The sequence below is a fragment of the Pituophis catenifer genome, unplaced genomic scaffold (genome assembly GCF_029215685.1).
Source record: "Pituophis catenifer annectens isolate HBS135680 unplaced genomic scaffold, rPitCat1.0.hap2 SCAF_1, whole genome shotgun sequence".
Classification (NCBI taxonomy): Eukaryota; Metazoa; Chordata; class Lepidosauria; order Squamata; family Colubridae; genus Pituophis; species Pituophis catenifer.
In genome coordinates, this window is record NW_027256881.1 from 21,244,713 (window position 1) to 21,257,082 (window position 12,370).

General features: G+C 36.8%; 2 protein-coding genes across 2 annotated transcripts; one reads left to right on the forward strand and one right to left on the reverse strand.

Moving 5' to 3' along the window:
• Nucleotides 1-57: 57 nt before the first annotated feature.
• On the forward strand, nucleotides 58-3,078 carry TXNDC17 (thioredoxin domain containing 17). Its single transcript, XM_070932132.1, has 4 exons — nucleotides 58-259; nucleotides 793-874; nucleotides 2,310-2,385; nucleotides 2,890-3,078. The coding sequence occupies exons 1-4, from the start codon at nucleotides 112-114 to the stop codon at nucleotides 2,956-2,958; spliced, it is 375 nt and encodes a 124-aa protein (XP_070788233.1). The 5' UTR covers nucleotides 58-111; the 3' UTR covers nucleotides 2,959-3,078.
• A 975-nt stretch (nucleotides 3,079-4,053) lies between these two features.
• MED31 (mediator complex subunit 31) lies at nucleotides 4,054-7,413 on the reverse strand. The gene is made up of 4 exons (XM_070946581.1): nucleotides 7,343-7,413; nucleotides 5,421-5,498; nucleotides 4,851-4,947; nucleotides 4,054-4,538 (listed from the first exon to the last, which is right to left on the reverse strand). The coding sequence occupies exons 1-4, from the start codon at nucleotides 7,350-7,352 to the stop codon at nucleotides 4,337-4,339; spliced, it is 387 nt and encodes a 128-aa protein (XP_070802682.1). The 5' UTR covers nucleotides 7,353-7,413; the 3' UTR covers nucleotides 4,054-4,336.
• Between the last annotated feature and the right edge of the window lie 4,957 nt (nucleotides 7,414-12,370).

Below are 12,370 nucleotides of genomic sequence, written 5' to 3' on the forward strand. Positions count from 1 at the left end.
AGGTTTTTGGCCCAAGCGGCCACCATCCTCGATGGGGGGGGCGTGGTCCTCGCTTTTCCTTTTTCGTCTTTGCACACTTCCGCCCTTCTACAAGAGGCACGAGATTCCATCATGGGTTGGGAAGAAATCTCTGTGCACGGATACGAGGAGTTCGTTCGGGTCGCCCGCGAACAGCAACAGCGCGGCCAAGTATTCGTGTATTTTAGCGGTGACAAAGATCCAGACAGCGGTACTAGTTGGTGCCCAGATTGTGTTAAGGGTAAGCCATCTCTTATCATTTATACGTATGGCTTTCTCCACCGCCTTTTCCCTGCAGTCATATACTGTAAATGTAAGCTGCAAAGGGTTTTGACCAACAAGGTCTTTCTCAGGTTTAAATATTTCTAATTTCTTCTGTAAAATGGTCGTTGGTGAACTGCCTTAAAAGGTTACTTGGTAAGTTGTCTGATAACTTTTGAGGAATTTAAAAATCGAAGTTTATTAATCCATGCACATATACAGGCATCACTGTGGCGCATGAACTAGTGGGAAACCGAACAGGATTTAACCCAGTTGGAAGGCACCTTTAGAGGTCTTCTAGTCCAACCCCCTGCTTAGGCAGGAACCCTATACCATTCCAACCAAGAGGTTGTCCAAAATCTTAAAAACTTCCATGTTGGATGCTCCAGTTCAGTAGAACTAGTGAAACTGGGAGAGGATACTACAAGATGGAGAGGAGGGCATGGAGATGAAAGTTGCAGTATAAGTGTTTCTTCTGTAAGGTCTAATTGGAAACCTTTTTTTTTATCCTAGCTGAACCCATTGTACGAGCTGAACTCCCAAACATGCCAGATGGATCTATATTCATTTACTGCCAAGTAGGACCCAGAGACTAGTAAGTAAGACATTTTGAGAAAGGTGGTAGACTTACTTTGGTTCAGCTAACCAAATAAGTATTGCATATATGGTTCATAAGTGTTAGTAACATTTAGCCTGTTGTCAGGTTATATGAGGGTCTTAATGTAGTGAAGATATTTAAAAATCCCCATGTGCAGAATGCCCTCTATCAGCAAAACAAAACAAAACAAAACAAAACAAAAAACCTTAAAAAGAAACTCCTAAGTTACAGAAATACTGGCTTTAGTTTAAGTGCAATTTTGAGACAGAGGACTACTCAGATCAGATCCTCTGCAATCATTTCCTGTTTATACTTCGCTTTCCTTTCTGCCAGATTTCTTATCAGCTGAACTTTACCATTTTGAACTCTGAAATTTGATTATATAGCTGCCCATCTCACTGTTACATGATTCTAGGTAGTTTACAATAAAACAAATAGGTTGTATTTGCCAAGTATTATATAAATTTCTAGATCTTTCCACTCACTTGGACAGCACACAAAAATTAGAAATGGAATGAGTATTTAAAAACCCATTGTAAACAGCAGGTATTCCATCCAAGACACACCTATTGGGTCCTATAAGAGAGCACTGCTTAAAAGATGGGATCTGAGCATGCCTATTCTGTTGCATTTGAATTTTACAGAAACAGTTGGAGAAAGGCATTCCCTAAAATAATCAGGCCCTATGCCATGTAGCACTTTATAGCTGATAATCAACATCTGGAAGTATGGGACTGATGATCAGCATCTGGAAATATGGTGCTGATACATACCCATAGCTTTTTTATACTGCTGCATTCTGGACCAACTGTTATGCATTGTTTGAATCTAAAAGATTGCAAATAAGAGCCCTGGTGGCGCAGATTAAAGCACTGTTATTAACACCAGCTGCCTGCAATTACTGCAAGTTCAAATCTCACCAGGCTCAAGGTTGACTCAGCCTTCCATCCTTTCTAAGGTAGGTAAATTGAGGACCCAGATTGTGGGGGCAATAAGCTGACTTTGTATAAATATACAAAATTATGAAGGCTATTGCTTAACGCATTGTAAACCGCCCTGAGTCTCCAGAGAAGGGCGGCATATAAATCAATTTTTTTAAAAAAAGTACAATTGACTGCAGTTTATTTTCATGATTTCCACACATAGCAACTGTCTTGTGTATTTGCAAAATCTTGCTTTTCCCCACCTGAAAGTTGTTTTTTCTGAAACACAGCAATGTTTGAAAAGATGATTGAGTGCATTGTACTCATCTGTCTGGATCACATCATGTCAAGGGTAATTTACTTTTATCAAAAGTTTGCCTTTCTCAGTCTGTCAAATATGGCAACTTCTATTTGTGTATTTTTCAACACAAAATATAAACAAAAATGGTTTTCTTTCAATATTCAAGTATATTTTAAGATATAAAACCATTATTTTATTTTCTCCATAGCTGGAAAAATCCCAATAATGAATTCAAGCAGAATCTTAAGTTAACTGGTGTGCCTACACTTCTCAAATATGGAACTGTAAGTATATACATTTTCTAATTAATTTCGAAAGAGTCAAATGTGGTCAAAAGCCTGTAGTACTTAGAAAAATTGCCAAATATTTCTTCCCTATTCTTAAGCCTGGCTTTATTGCTTTCAACTAAAAATGGAAAACCTATAAAGAAATTATATTTGCAAAAAATTGGTCTAATCCTGTATAAATCTCACAAGTGTCCAAAGAGTTATTTTCTGAACAAAGTGGTATCTTAATGGATAAACTATTTCATCTGTGGTAATTGAGTAATTTAGCAGATATAATTTTGTGTCTTCTAAAAGTCCAGCTGGTAGCCAAAAAGGGATTGTGGGAGTACTAGAAAAACTGGAAAGAGTACAGTTGAGAAAAATGTATCCAAAAATAAGCCATGTAACTATTAAGTTACTTAGCAATATAACAACAGTACATAGAAAGGAATATTTCTACAAAGGACTTGGATCTCCTATCATACTTGGAAAAGCAATAATATATCCCAACTTTTGTTTCAGCCTCAGAAGCTGGTGGAAGAAGATTGCTTTAAATCTGACCTTGTGCGAATGCTATTTACAGAGGACTAAGTAATTGAAGCTATTACCAGCAGAGGAAGTGCTTTTAGATGAAATCATTGTGTCAAACAGTACATGAATAAATCTGTAATCTAAGCCATCAAATTTAAATAAAATCACTGTAAAACTGGACTGTGTATCAATTGAAATTGTGGCTAGTTCATATGAACCCATTTGCTGGAGACTGATTATCTACTCAAAATTAGATTGGACTCCCTTAATTTCACTGTCTAAGGCAAATATATTTTAGAAAGAATTCAGGCTTCTGCAGTAATTTGGTATTCTATATATTTTAAATGAATGTTCACTGCAATAAAGACTGTTGAATTTCTTTTAAAGAGTAAATTATATAGCTTCATTACTTAGAATAGTTTATATTCTATATATTTTATATTGTTCTTATATTTAGTGAACTTCCAAAGTTAGGGAATACGAGCACAAGGATGAGAAAGTAAAGTTATTCTATACATTTACAAAGATCAAGAAAATGACTTAGAAAAAGATTTGTTTGAGGACTAGAATGATTAATAGCATAAGGAAGCAGACTTTAAATACCAAAGGAAAATCATTGAGATTAACAAACAGAATTACTAAAGTGAATACCAATACTGTTTAGATGTAAAATATCTATCTTTAAATTATCTCTATCAGGTCTAGAGGAATCTGGGTTCCTCTAACATTTGCCAACTGTTACTGGCACATTACACCAAGGTCTCCCTTGAGGCAGGTTCAGAAAATCTAAAATGTATTTTCCTATCAATCTACAATTCAAGGAAATTTAAGTTAAAAGTTAAGAAATTCTCCACTGTATGCTATATAACTATTTTAACTGTAGAGTTGGAAGAGATTGCAAGGATCATCTAGTCCAACCCTCTAAAGCATGTAGGACAACTATTTAAACTATCTATGAAAGGTGGCTGCCCAGTAAACCTCAAGTCACCTGGCTAAGAGTGATGCTATAAACTAGTTAAGTTTTTCCACCTGTTGTAGTTATTGCTGATGCTTTACATCCAAATCACAGGATGTAGGATTACAAGGCTAATTGCTATGGATTAAGAGATAGCCAGAACACCATTTACTAACACCCACAAATTAACATACAACAAAAATGCTTAGCCACTTTTACTTCACAGTAAATGTTCCAAAATACTCTTCTGCTATATAGTATCAGGAAACACATCTACACCTTTAAATCGGGATATAAGAAGAATCTCTTACATCTTGAAAAAATCATTTGCAGCAAATCTGAAATTCCAAACTGAAGATGTTAAACATCCACAATATTTTACTAATACCATCACCGTGCTAAGGCATTTTAGGTAACAATGCCCCAGATTAAATTCACAGATTTCTTCTGCCCTTGCAAGGAGTTTTTGTAGCGCCTAATGGCTCACTTGACAGAGGTGCTGTTCTGCTGTTGCTGCTGCTGCTGTTCTGCAAGGGCCTGCTGGAGGCGCATCCGCTTGCGGGAATAGTGTTGCCAGTGGAGTATCTGTTGCTCATCAATGAATTTTGCACACTGCGCATTCACCAGTTCTTTTCGAAAATGTTCATATTGGAGCAGTTCTAGCATATGTAAGCATTGGGGATACCTTCATAATACAAGAATATATTATAAGATACTTTTTAATGCTTTTCCTAAATCACCAGTACTCTTGACAACAAATAAAGAATTCTATAAATAGGAAGGAAGGAATTGAAAAATATTCTGGTCACTTAATTTGAAGCAAATTGCCAGTTTTCTAGTATATTTCGTAAGCAAGCATGCATATTAATAACTATTTTGCAATTACATAGAAGAGGAGGAGACCGGCAAATGTTTCATAAAAATATAGTTTTATGCTATGTGTTATATGAACTCTAGACATTTAATACAAAAGAGATAACAATATTATAATACTTACTTTAGGTATTTGGCATACTCTGGTTCCTTCCAATAAAGCAAGTATTTTAAATAATTTACAAATGCTTTGTCTTTGAAGTATCCTCTCTGGGCAAGAACTAAAAGAGATATAAACATAAATTTACTTAAAATAGTTTTTCTCTGTATAACCTCACAACAATCTGTAAGGAAATTATTGTTAATCTTCAATGAAGGCACACAATAAAAAATTACAAAACAGTACAGCTAGTCCTCACCAAATGTCCAGCTTTCAGATTTCAACAGTTCTAATATTAACTTTGAGGGTTTTTTATTCATTTTTTTTCATGTGTAACCTACCGTACAGATTTTAGTCAAATCAAACAAACAAGATTCAACTAGCCACCATCTTTGACATTGGCTTTAAAATATTTTGCCTATGAATTTTGGCCTATTTAAGAACACACACATTCATATATTTTTGGTTAGTTTCTATATACTTTACAGTTTTCAATTTTGTACATTTTGTATTGTAATTTTCTGTCTAGATTTCATGATGCTTGATTGAAGTCAATAAAGAGATCTTGATCTATATTATATTTTAGATACTTACAATTGAGGTAATTGGGGTTTGCCAGACACTGCACAAATTCCAGCTCTAGTTGGAAACGAAGTCTATTTCCAGTATCATCTGGGACAAAGATAAAGGAGTGTGGAATTATACAATATATATTGCATGCATTAACTACCTAGTGATGAATAGTTTTTATACCACTTAGAGAAAAATTGGGAAAAAATGGCAATCTATATACTTCAATCAATCAATCAATCAGAATAGAGCTGGAAGGGACCTTGGAAGTCTTCTAGTCCAACCCCCTGCTCAAGCAGGAGACCCTATACCAGGGGTGTCAAACTTGCGGCCTGCGGACCAGATGCATCACGCAGACCATGCCCACCCTCGGTTTAGCGAAGGGGGGAAAGTCACAATACATCATGGGATGATGTGACGTCGCAAGTTTGACACCTGTGCCCTATACCATTTCAGACAAGTGACTGTCCAGTCTCTTCTTAAAAACCTCCCGTGACAAAGCACCCCCAACAACTGAAGGCAAGCTGTTCCACTGTTTAATTGTACTCACTGTTAGGAAGTTTCTCCTCAATTCCAGGTTACTTCTCTCCTTGATTAGTTTCCATCCATTGTTTCTTGTCCTGCCTTTTGGTGCTTTCGAAAATAAATTGACCCCCTCCTCTTTGTGGCAGCCTCTCAAATACTGGAATACTGCTATCATGTCCCATCTAGCCCTTCTTTTCTCTAGACCGGGGGTCTCCAACCTTGGCAAAGCTGGCTAGGGAATTCTGGAAGTTGAAGTCCTCCAGGCTTAAAGTTGCCAAAGTTGGAGACCACTGCTCTAGACTAGCCAAACCCAAATGCTGCAACCGTTCTTCATATGTTTTAGCCTCCAGGCCTTTAATCATATTTGTTGCTCTTCTCTGCACTTTTTCCAAACTCTCAACATCTTTTCTGTAATGTGGTGACGAAAACTGAATGCAGTAATTCAGCTATGGTCTTACTATGGATTTATAAAGCAATACCAATACTTCACGTGATTTTGATTCTATGTCTCTGTTTATACAACCAAGGATTATATTAGCTTTTACTTCCAAAACACTGGTCAGTTGTGTGGGATTAATTCTAGAGGAACTAGTACCAATCACTTTAGGAGCCTTGGCATGTCTTTTAAGGTCTGTGAATAGCCAAGAAGCTGCTTGGCGACGTTTCGAGGAAGTCTCATTCGTCATCTTCAGGCTGGTGTTTTCGGCTTCGTACTTCTAGGAGCAATGAAGAAGCACGAAGCCGAAAACACCAGCCTGAAGTTGACGAATGAGACTTCCTCGAAACGTCGCCAAGACACTTCCAATTTTACACGGGAGAAAACCCAAATAACCAAAGACCTACATACAAACACCCGCGAAAACCTCAGAAAACAAATATATATATATAAGTTTGCACATCATCCGTAAAGCAGCTTCTTGGCTATTCACGGAGCTTAAAAGATATATATATCTGTTTTGATCTTTCGAAATCTGGAACTACAACTCACATCACCGACCATGCCACATGGGAATGAGGAGTTGCTGGGAAGCAAGAGTTATGGTGGCCACCTGATGGAGGATGGCTGCTCTCATGTAATCAGCAACGACACAAAAGCAGGAGTTCTCTCCCAGCTCCTGCAACTGCTGGGGGTCTTTTAATACCAATTCCTCCTCCTTGAAGGACACGCCTCATTCACCTTTGCGATCGCCCAAGCAAGAAGCTATTATTCTGCATCAAGAGCAAGGAAGCCCCCGTGCTTTTTACGCCAGTTTCACTTACTTATCTGTACAGATGGACTTAATATGACGGGAGTGACTTTTGAATTAATATCATCAATTACATAAAAGGGACAATTGTTTGTTTAGACTAGGGCTCTTAAAAAGGGAAAGACAGCCCCCCCCTCCCCGTCCCGTTATTTCCTCAGACCGGCGTCCACTCACCGCCCTCCATGGTCGCGGAGATAATACTCCGCTCTCAACGGCACCATTCACCAAGATGGCGGCGGCGGCGGCGATTCTAAGCCCTCCCAACGCATCTCAGTGCATTCTGGGAAATTCCCGGAGGAGGGCAGGACGCGTTGCCGTGGCAACAGTAATGCCAGAAGCTGATTATCTAGCCTCCTGAGGGCATTAAAAAAAAACACCAGCCTTTTTCTGTATTTAAGCAATGGTCACATTTGCTAAATAAAGAAGCGTTTTATAGAAGTATTCCCACTGCCTCTTCACAGATATTTCTGTTGTACCATAAGGACTTCCAAGGCAACCTCATGATAGAATAAAATACGTCTAACTACTCCCACATCATGGCTCTTGGATATATGAAGCCCATTCCTGTGCTAAGGCTAAGCCAAAATATAAGTTACTTAGTTTTAGTTTAGCATGTTGGACGCGCCTCAGTAGGGATTTAACATTTTGTAGTTATGGAAATGAATTTATAATTCTGCATATGAGCCTGATCAGTAATTCAATCTCTGGCATCCACATTTTTTAAAAATAAATAAATGCAGAAATTGGGAACTTGCTATTCTAACAGGTTTTTTTATTCTATATTGCAGGGTGTTTACACATTTTAACATTTATGTAAATGTGAGAAGATTTTCATGATAGTATTTGAAAATACACTTTTAAAATCTCATTTTTGTGCAATTGGAGACCAACTCATGAGCACACTTAAATCATAATCTAGACAAGTATAAAATGCCATCCATTTTGCTATGTGAAATTTTTTCTTACTTTTTCCTCAGAAACCTCTGTTTGTTTGTTTGTTCATTTACTCGTTCCATTTGTTTAGGCAGCCATCTCAAATCAGTAATTCTGGACGGGGAACAGTCACAAAAACAATGTAAACAAAACAAAATACAAAAATTAAATACAAATAGCAAACCAATAGATATTATTATCCATTGGTATTAACATAAGCAGGAAACAAGGCCCTTCACATACTCAGGACCCCAACACATCCAGCAGGACTATCCTAATCTTTGGAGGAAGAATGTTACAAATGGTATTAAAGTGTTAGGATTATAATTAAACATAAATAGTTAATTTAGGGTCAGATGCTAGATTTTACTGAAGAATGCAAGAGAAGATTTGGCATTAGAAGGATATACTTGTCAATGGTTTTCCTACATACAATTACTAAAAAGATTTAAAGTAAATAAAATAACTTTTGATTTTGAACATTGTAAAACGGAGTTTGAAACAGAACTGTATACAAATAATGAACCTGTTATTTTTAAAATGTATGCTTACTGAAATTTGAAACAAAGTATGATAAAATGGGCTGATTTTTTTGGTTACACATATAAATGGAACAATGGGAGAATATGTGGCTGAAAATGGGTAAAATTTACGTTATTACCTTAAAAAGATTTTTTATAAAAAGATTTTAGTATATGTCAGTGGAAAAAATTATAGAATGTATAAAGGTACATTAAATTTATACAGGAAATGTTGGGACACTTTACCATGCTTGGTGGACAGATAAAAAAGGTGAAAAATGGATTCAATTACATACATTCATTCAGGAGATTTTAAAGATTAATATCAATTGAAGCCAAAGGTGTTTCTTGTGAGACTGATTAAAAAAAGTTGGAAAAAAGTTACAGAACTTTATTTTTATATGTGATAACTGCAATTAGACTATTATATGCACATCAATGGAATGACTTGACATTACCCACAATGGAGGAATGGATGGTGAAGATGATGGAACTTGCTGAAATGTCTAAACTGATAGCTTTGTTCAGTGAAAAGATATCAATTTTATTAAGTTTATTGCCATTTGGAAACTCCTTTTGGACTTTTTGTGTGAAACAGAAAAAATTAACTTGGATGTTTTTGTTAACTAGAAAGAATAGAAAACATGAAAGTAATGTTGTAATAATTAATTTACATTTATACGTCAGAAATTATTTATTTATCCTTTTTTCTGCATTTTTGGTACTTATTTCTTTATTCTAAATATTAGCTTTTGTTAATTTTTATCTTTCATATTTAAAACTCCATTAAAAAATTAAATGTCCAAAATGACAGATTTAGTCTTCCTCTATCCAGCCTCTGACATGTCAACAACTGTGGAGTTAAATCTGTTTCTTTCCATAAACAGGTTCAAAGCTTGATTAGCATAGTTTTAGTGTAATTCAACAGAGCCTGGAATTTGGTTGTATTGAAGAGGAAAGTATCACACAGAAAAATCATAAAATTACACTGATTGAAATTCACCTCTCTCCAAAAGTGCAGGAATACTGTCTGTAATGCATTAAAAGCAAATTTAGTATGCCTTTTGTTTTAGACCTCACCTTTTTCCGCTTTGGCTCCTCCTGTTTTTAAGTGTTCAAAGGGCAGAGTGATTTCAGATTTTTGTTAACAGGAGGCAATGTTAACTTTTTACTGTGATTATGTCTCCTCCCTCTGCAATCATGTTTTTTTCATTGTTCAGGTTTTATGTACTATTCGTCCAGAGGTCGAATTCTGAATGCTTGTAAGGAAAGAGAAGCAAGAGGCAGAAATGAAACAGAGCAGAGACATACAAACCACTTAAACAAATTTTATACATATATTGACTAAGGAGATAATCTTTGCTATCAAAATTGTTTGCAAACTATTTTTTTGCCAAGAATTTTTGCAATCAACAGCATTTACAGCTAAAAGTTCTTATTTGGTGAACCTCACAAGCCAATGGCTGACCAATTTTTAAAAGATCTTGAAGATTCAGGTTTGAGGGAACCCTCTGAAATGAGACCTTTGGTGATCAAATGGGTTGAAGAACGGTTTCCAGGAGTCGAGTCAATACCAACACAAACCCTCCAGCAGTGGATGGAAGATAAACCAGGAGAGCTTCTCCTTCTTGTAAGTTGCTTTCTCCTTTGCTGAATCATTGCCTTTTTTGTTGGATATGCAGAAAGTTTTCCAATATGTTAGTAAGTTTAAGGTCATTAGGTTATATTAATTGATAGGATAGACCTGTAAAGCCACCATGTCACATGAAATACTATGCTGGCAAATCTTCAGGGTTTTCTTATTTCTTTCCTGAGACTGATTCATATCATTTCTGTAACCTACCAGCATTCAAGCTTCCTGATTTTATTTTCTGAGGTTTGGTAATACAATATAAAAATTGTCAGGAGAGTGGACCTTTGAGTGACTGGCAGTAGAGATAGCAATAGCACTTAGACTTATATACTACACCATAGTGCTTCATAGCACTTTCTGAGCAGTTTACAATGTCAACATATTGCCCCCAACACTCTGGGTACTCATTTAACTGATCTCAAAAGAATGGAAGGCTGAGTCAACCTTGATCCTGTCAGGTCAACCTTGAACTCTAAGCTGTGGGCAAAGTCAGCCTGCAGTACTGGATTCTAACCACCCCACCATTAGATACATGAGAGGCTGCAATTGCATTCTTGCAGGGAAAGGATGACTTCCATTCAAGTGGCAATCTAACCAAAGAATCCAACTGAAAGCTTTAGACTCTCCAAACTAAATATTTTATTTTTAATGCCAGGTCAGCTACTGATTAAACAATTGAAGTAATGCATAAGTAAACATTAATATGGAAGAATAACCTACTACTAGATAAAGTAGAAAAATGTGGGTTAGATAGTATCACCACCAAATGGATTTGTAACTGGCTGACCAACCACACTCAAAGTGTAGTCCTCAATGGAACTGCATCTACATGGAGGGAAGTATGCAGTGGAATACCCCAAGGCTCTGTTTTAGGCCCAGTACTCTTCAACATATTCATCAATGACTTGGAAGAGGGGATAGATGGGGAACTCATCAAATTTGCAGATGACACCAACCTGGCAGGAATAGCCAACACTCCAGAAGAAAGGCTTAAGATACAGAAGGATCTTGACAGACTTGAACATTGGGTGCTATCTAACAAAATGAAATTCAATGGTGAAAAAAGTAAGGTTCTACATTTAGGCAAGAAAAACAAAATGCACAGGTACAGTATATGTGGTATCTTGCTCAATAGTAGTAACTGTGAGAGGGATCTTGGAGTCTTAGTGGACAACCATTTAAATATGAGCCAGCAGTGTGCAGCAGCTGCCAAAAAAGCCAACACAGTCCTAGGTTGCATAAATGGATAGAATCAAGATCACGTGAAGTGTTAATACCACTTTATAATGCCTTGGTAAGGCCACACTTGGAATACTGCATTCAGTTCTGGTCGCCACGATGTAAAAAAGATGTGGAGACTCTAGAAAGAGTGCAGAGAAGAGCAACAAAGATGATTAGGGGGCTGGAGGCTAAAACATATGAAGAATGGTTGCAGGAACCGGGTATGTCTAGTTTAATGAAAAGAAGGACTAGGGAAGACATGATAACAGTGTTCCAATATCTCAGACGTTGCCACAAAGAAGAGGGAGTCAAGCTATTCTCCAAAGCACCTGAGGGTAGAACAAGAAGCAATGGGTGGAAACTAATCCAGGAGAGAAGCAACTTAGAACTAAGGAGAAATTTCCTGACAGAACTGTGGAATTAACTTGACAGTTAATCAGTGGAACAACTTGCCTCCAGAAGTTGTGAATGCTCCAACCAACACGGGAAGTTTTTAAGAAGATGTTGGATAACCATTTGTCTGAAGTGGTGTAGGCTTTCCTGCCTAAGCAGGGGGTTGAACTAGAAGACCTCCAAGGTCCCTTCCAACTCTGTTATTCTATTCTAAGAACATAATTTTAGAGTTGCCCAAATCTCTAAAAGAAAATTTCAAAAGAAAATGCAATGCTCCAGACAGATCACAAGATGGCAGTGGTCTGCTACTATTCCCCAAGTCACTATAAAGAGTCTGGAGAAGGTTCAGATCAGATTTCCAAAAAAACCAAAAAAAGTATCTTTATCAACATACCCTGAAAAACAATTGAACAGTGAAAATAACTTGTACAGGAAAATAAAGAAAGTAATACTTAGCACACAACAGAAAATAGAAATAAAAATTTAATACAAATGGCTGGA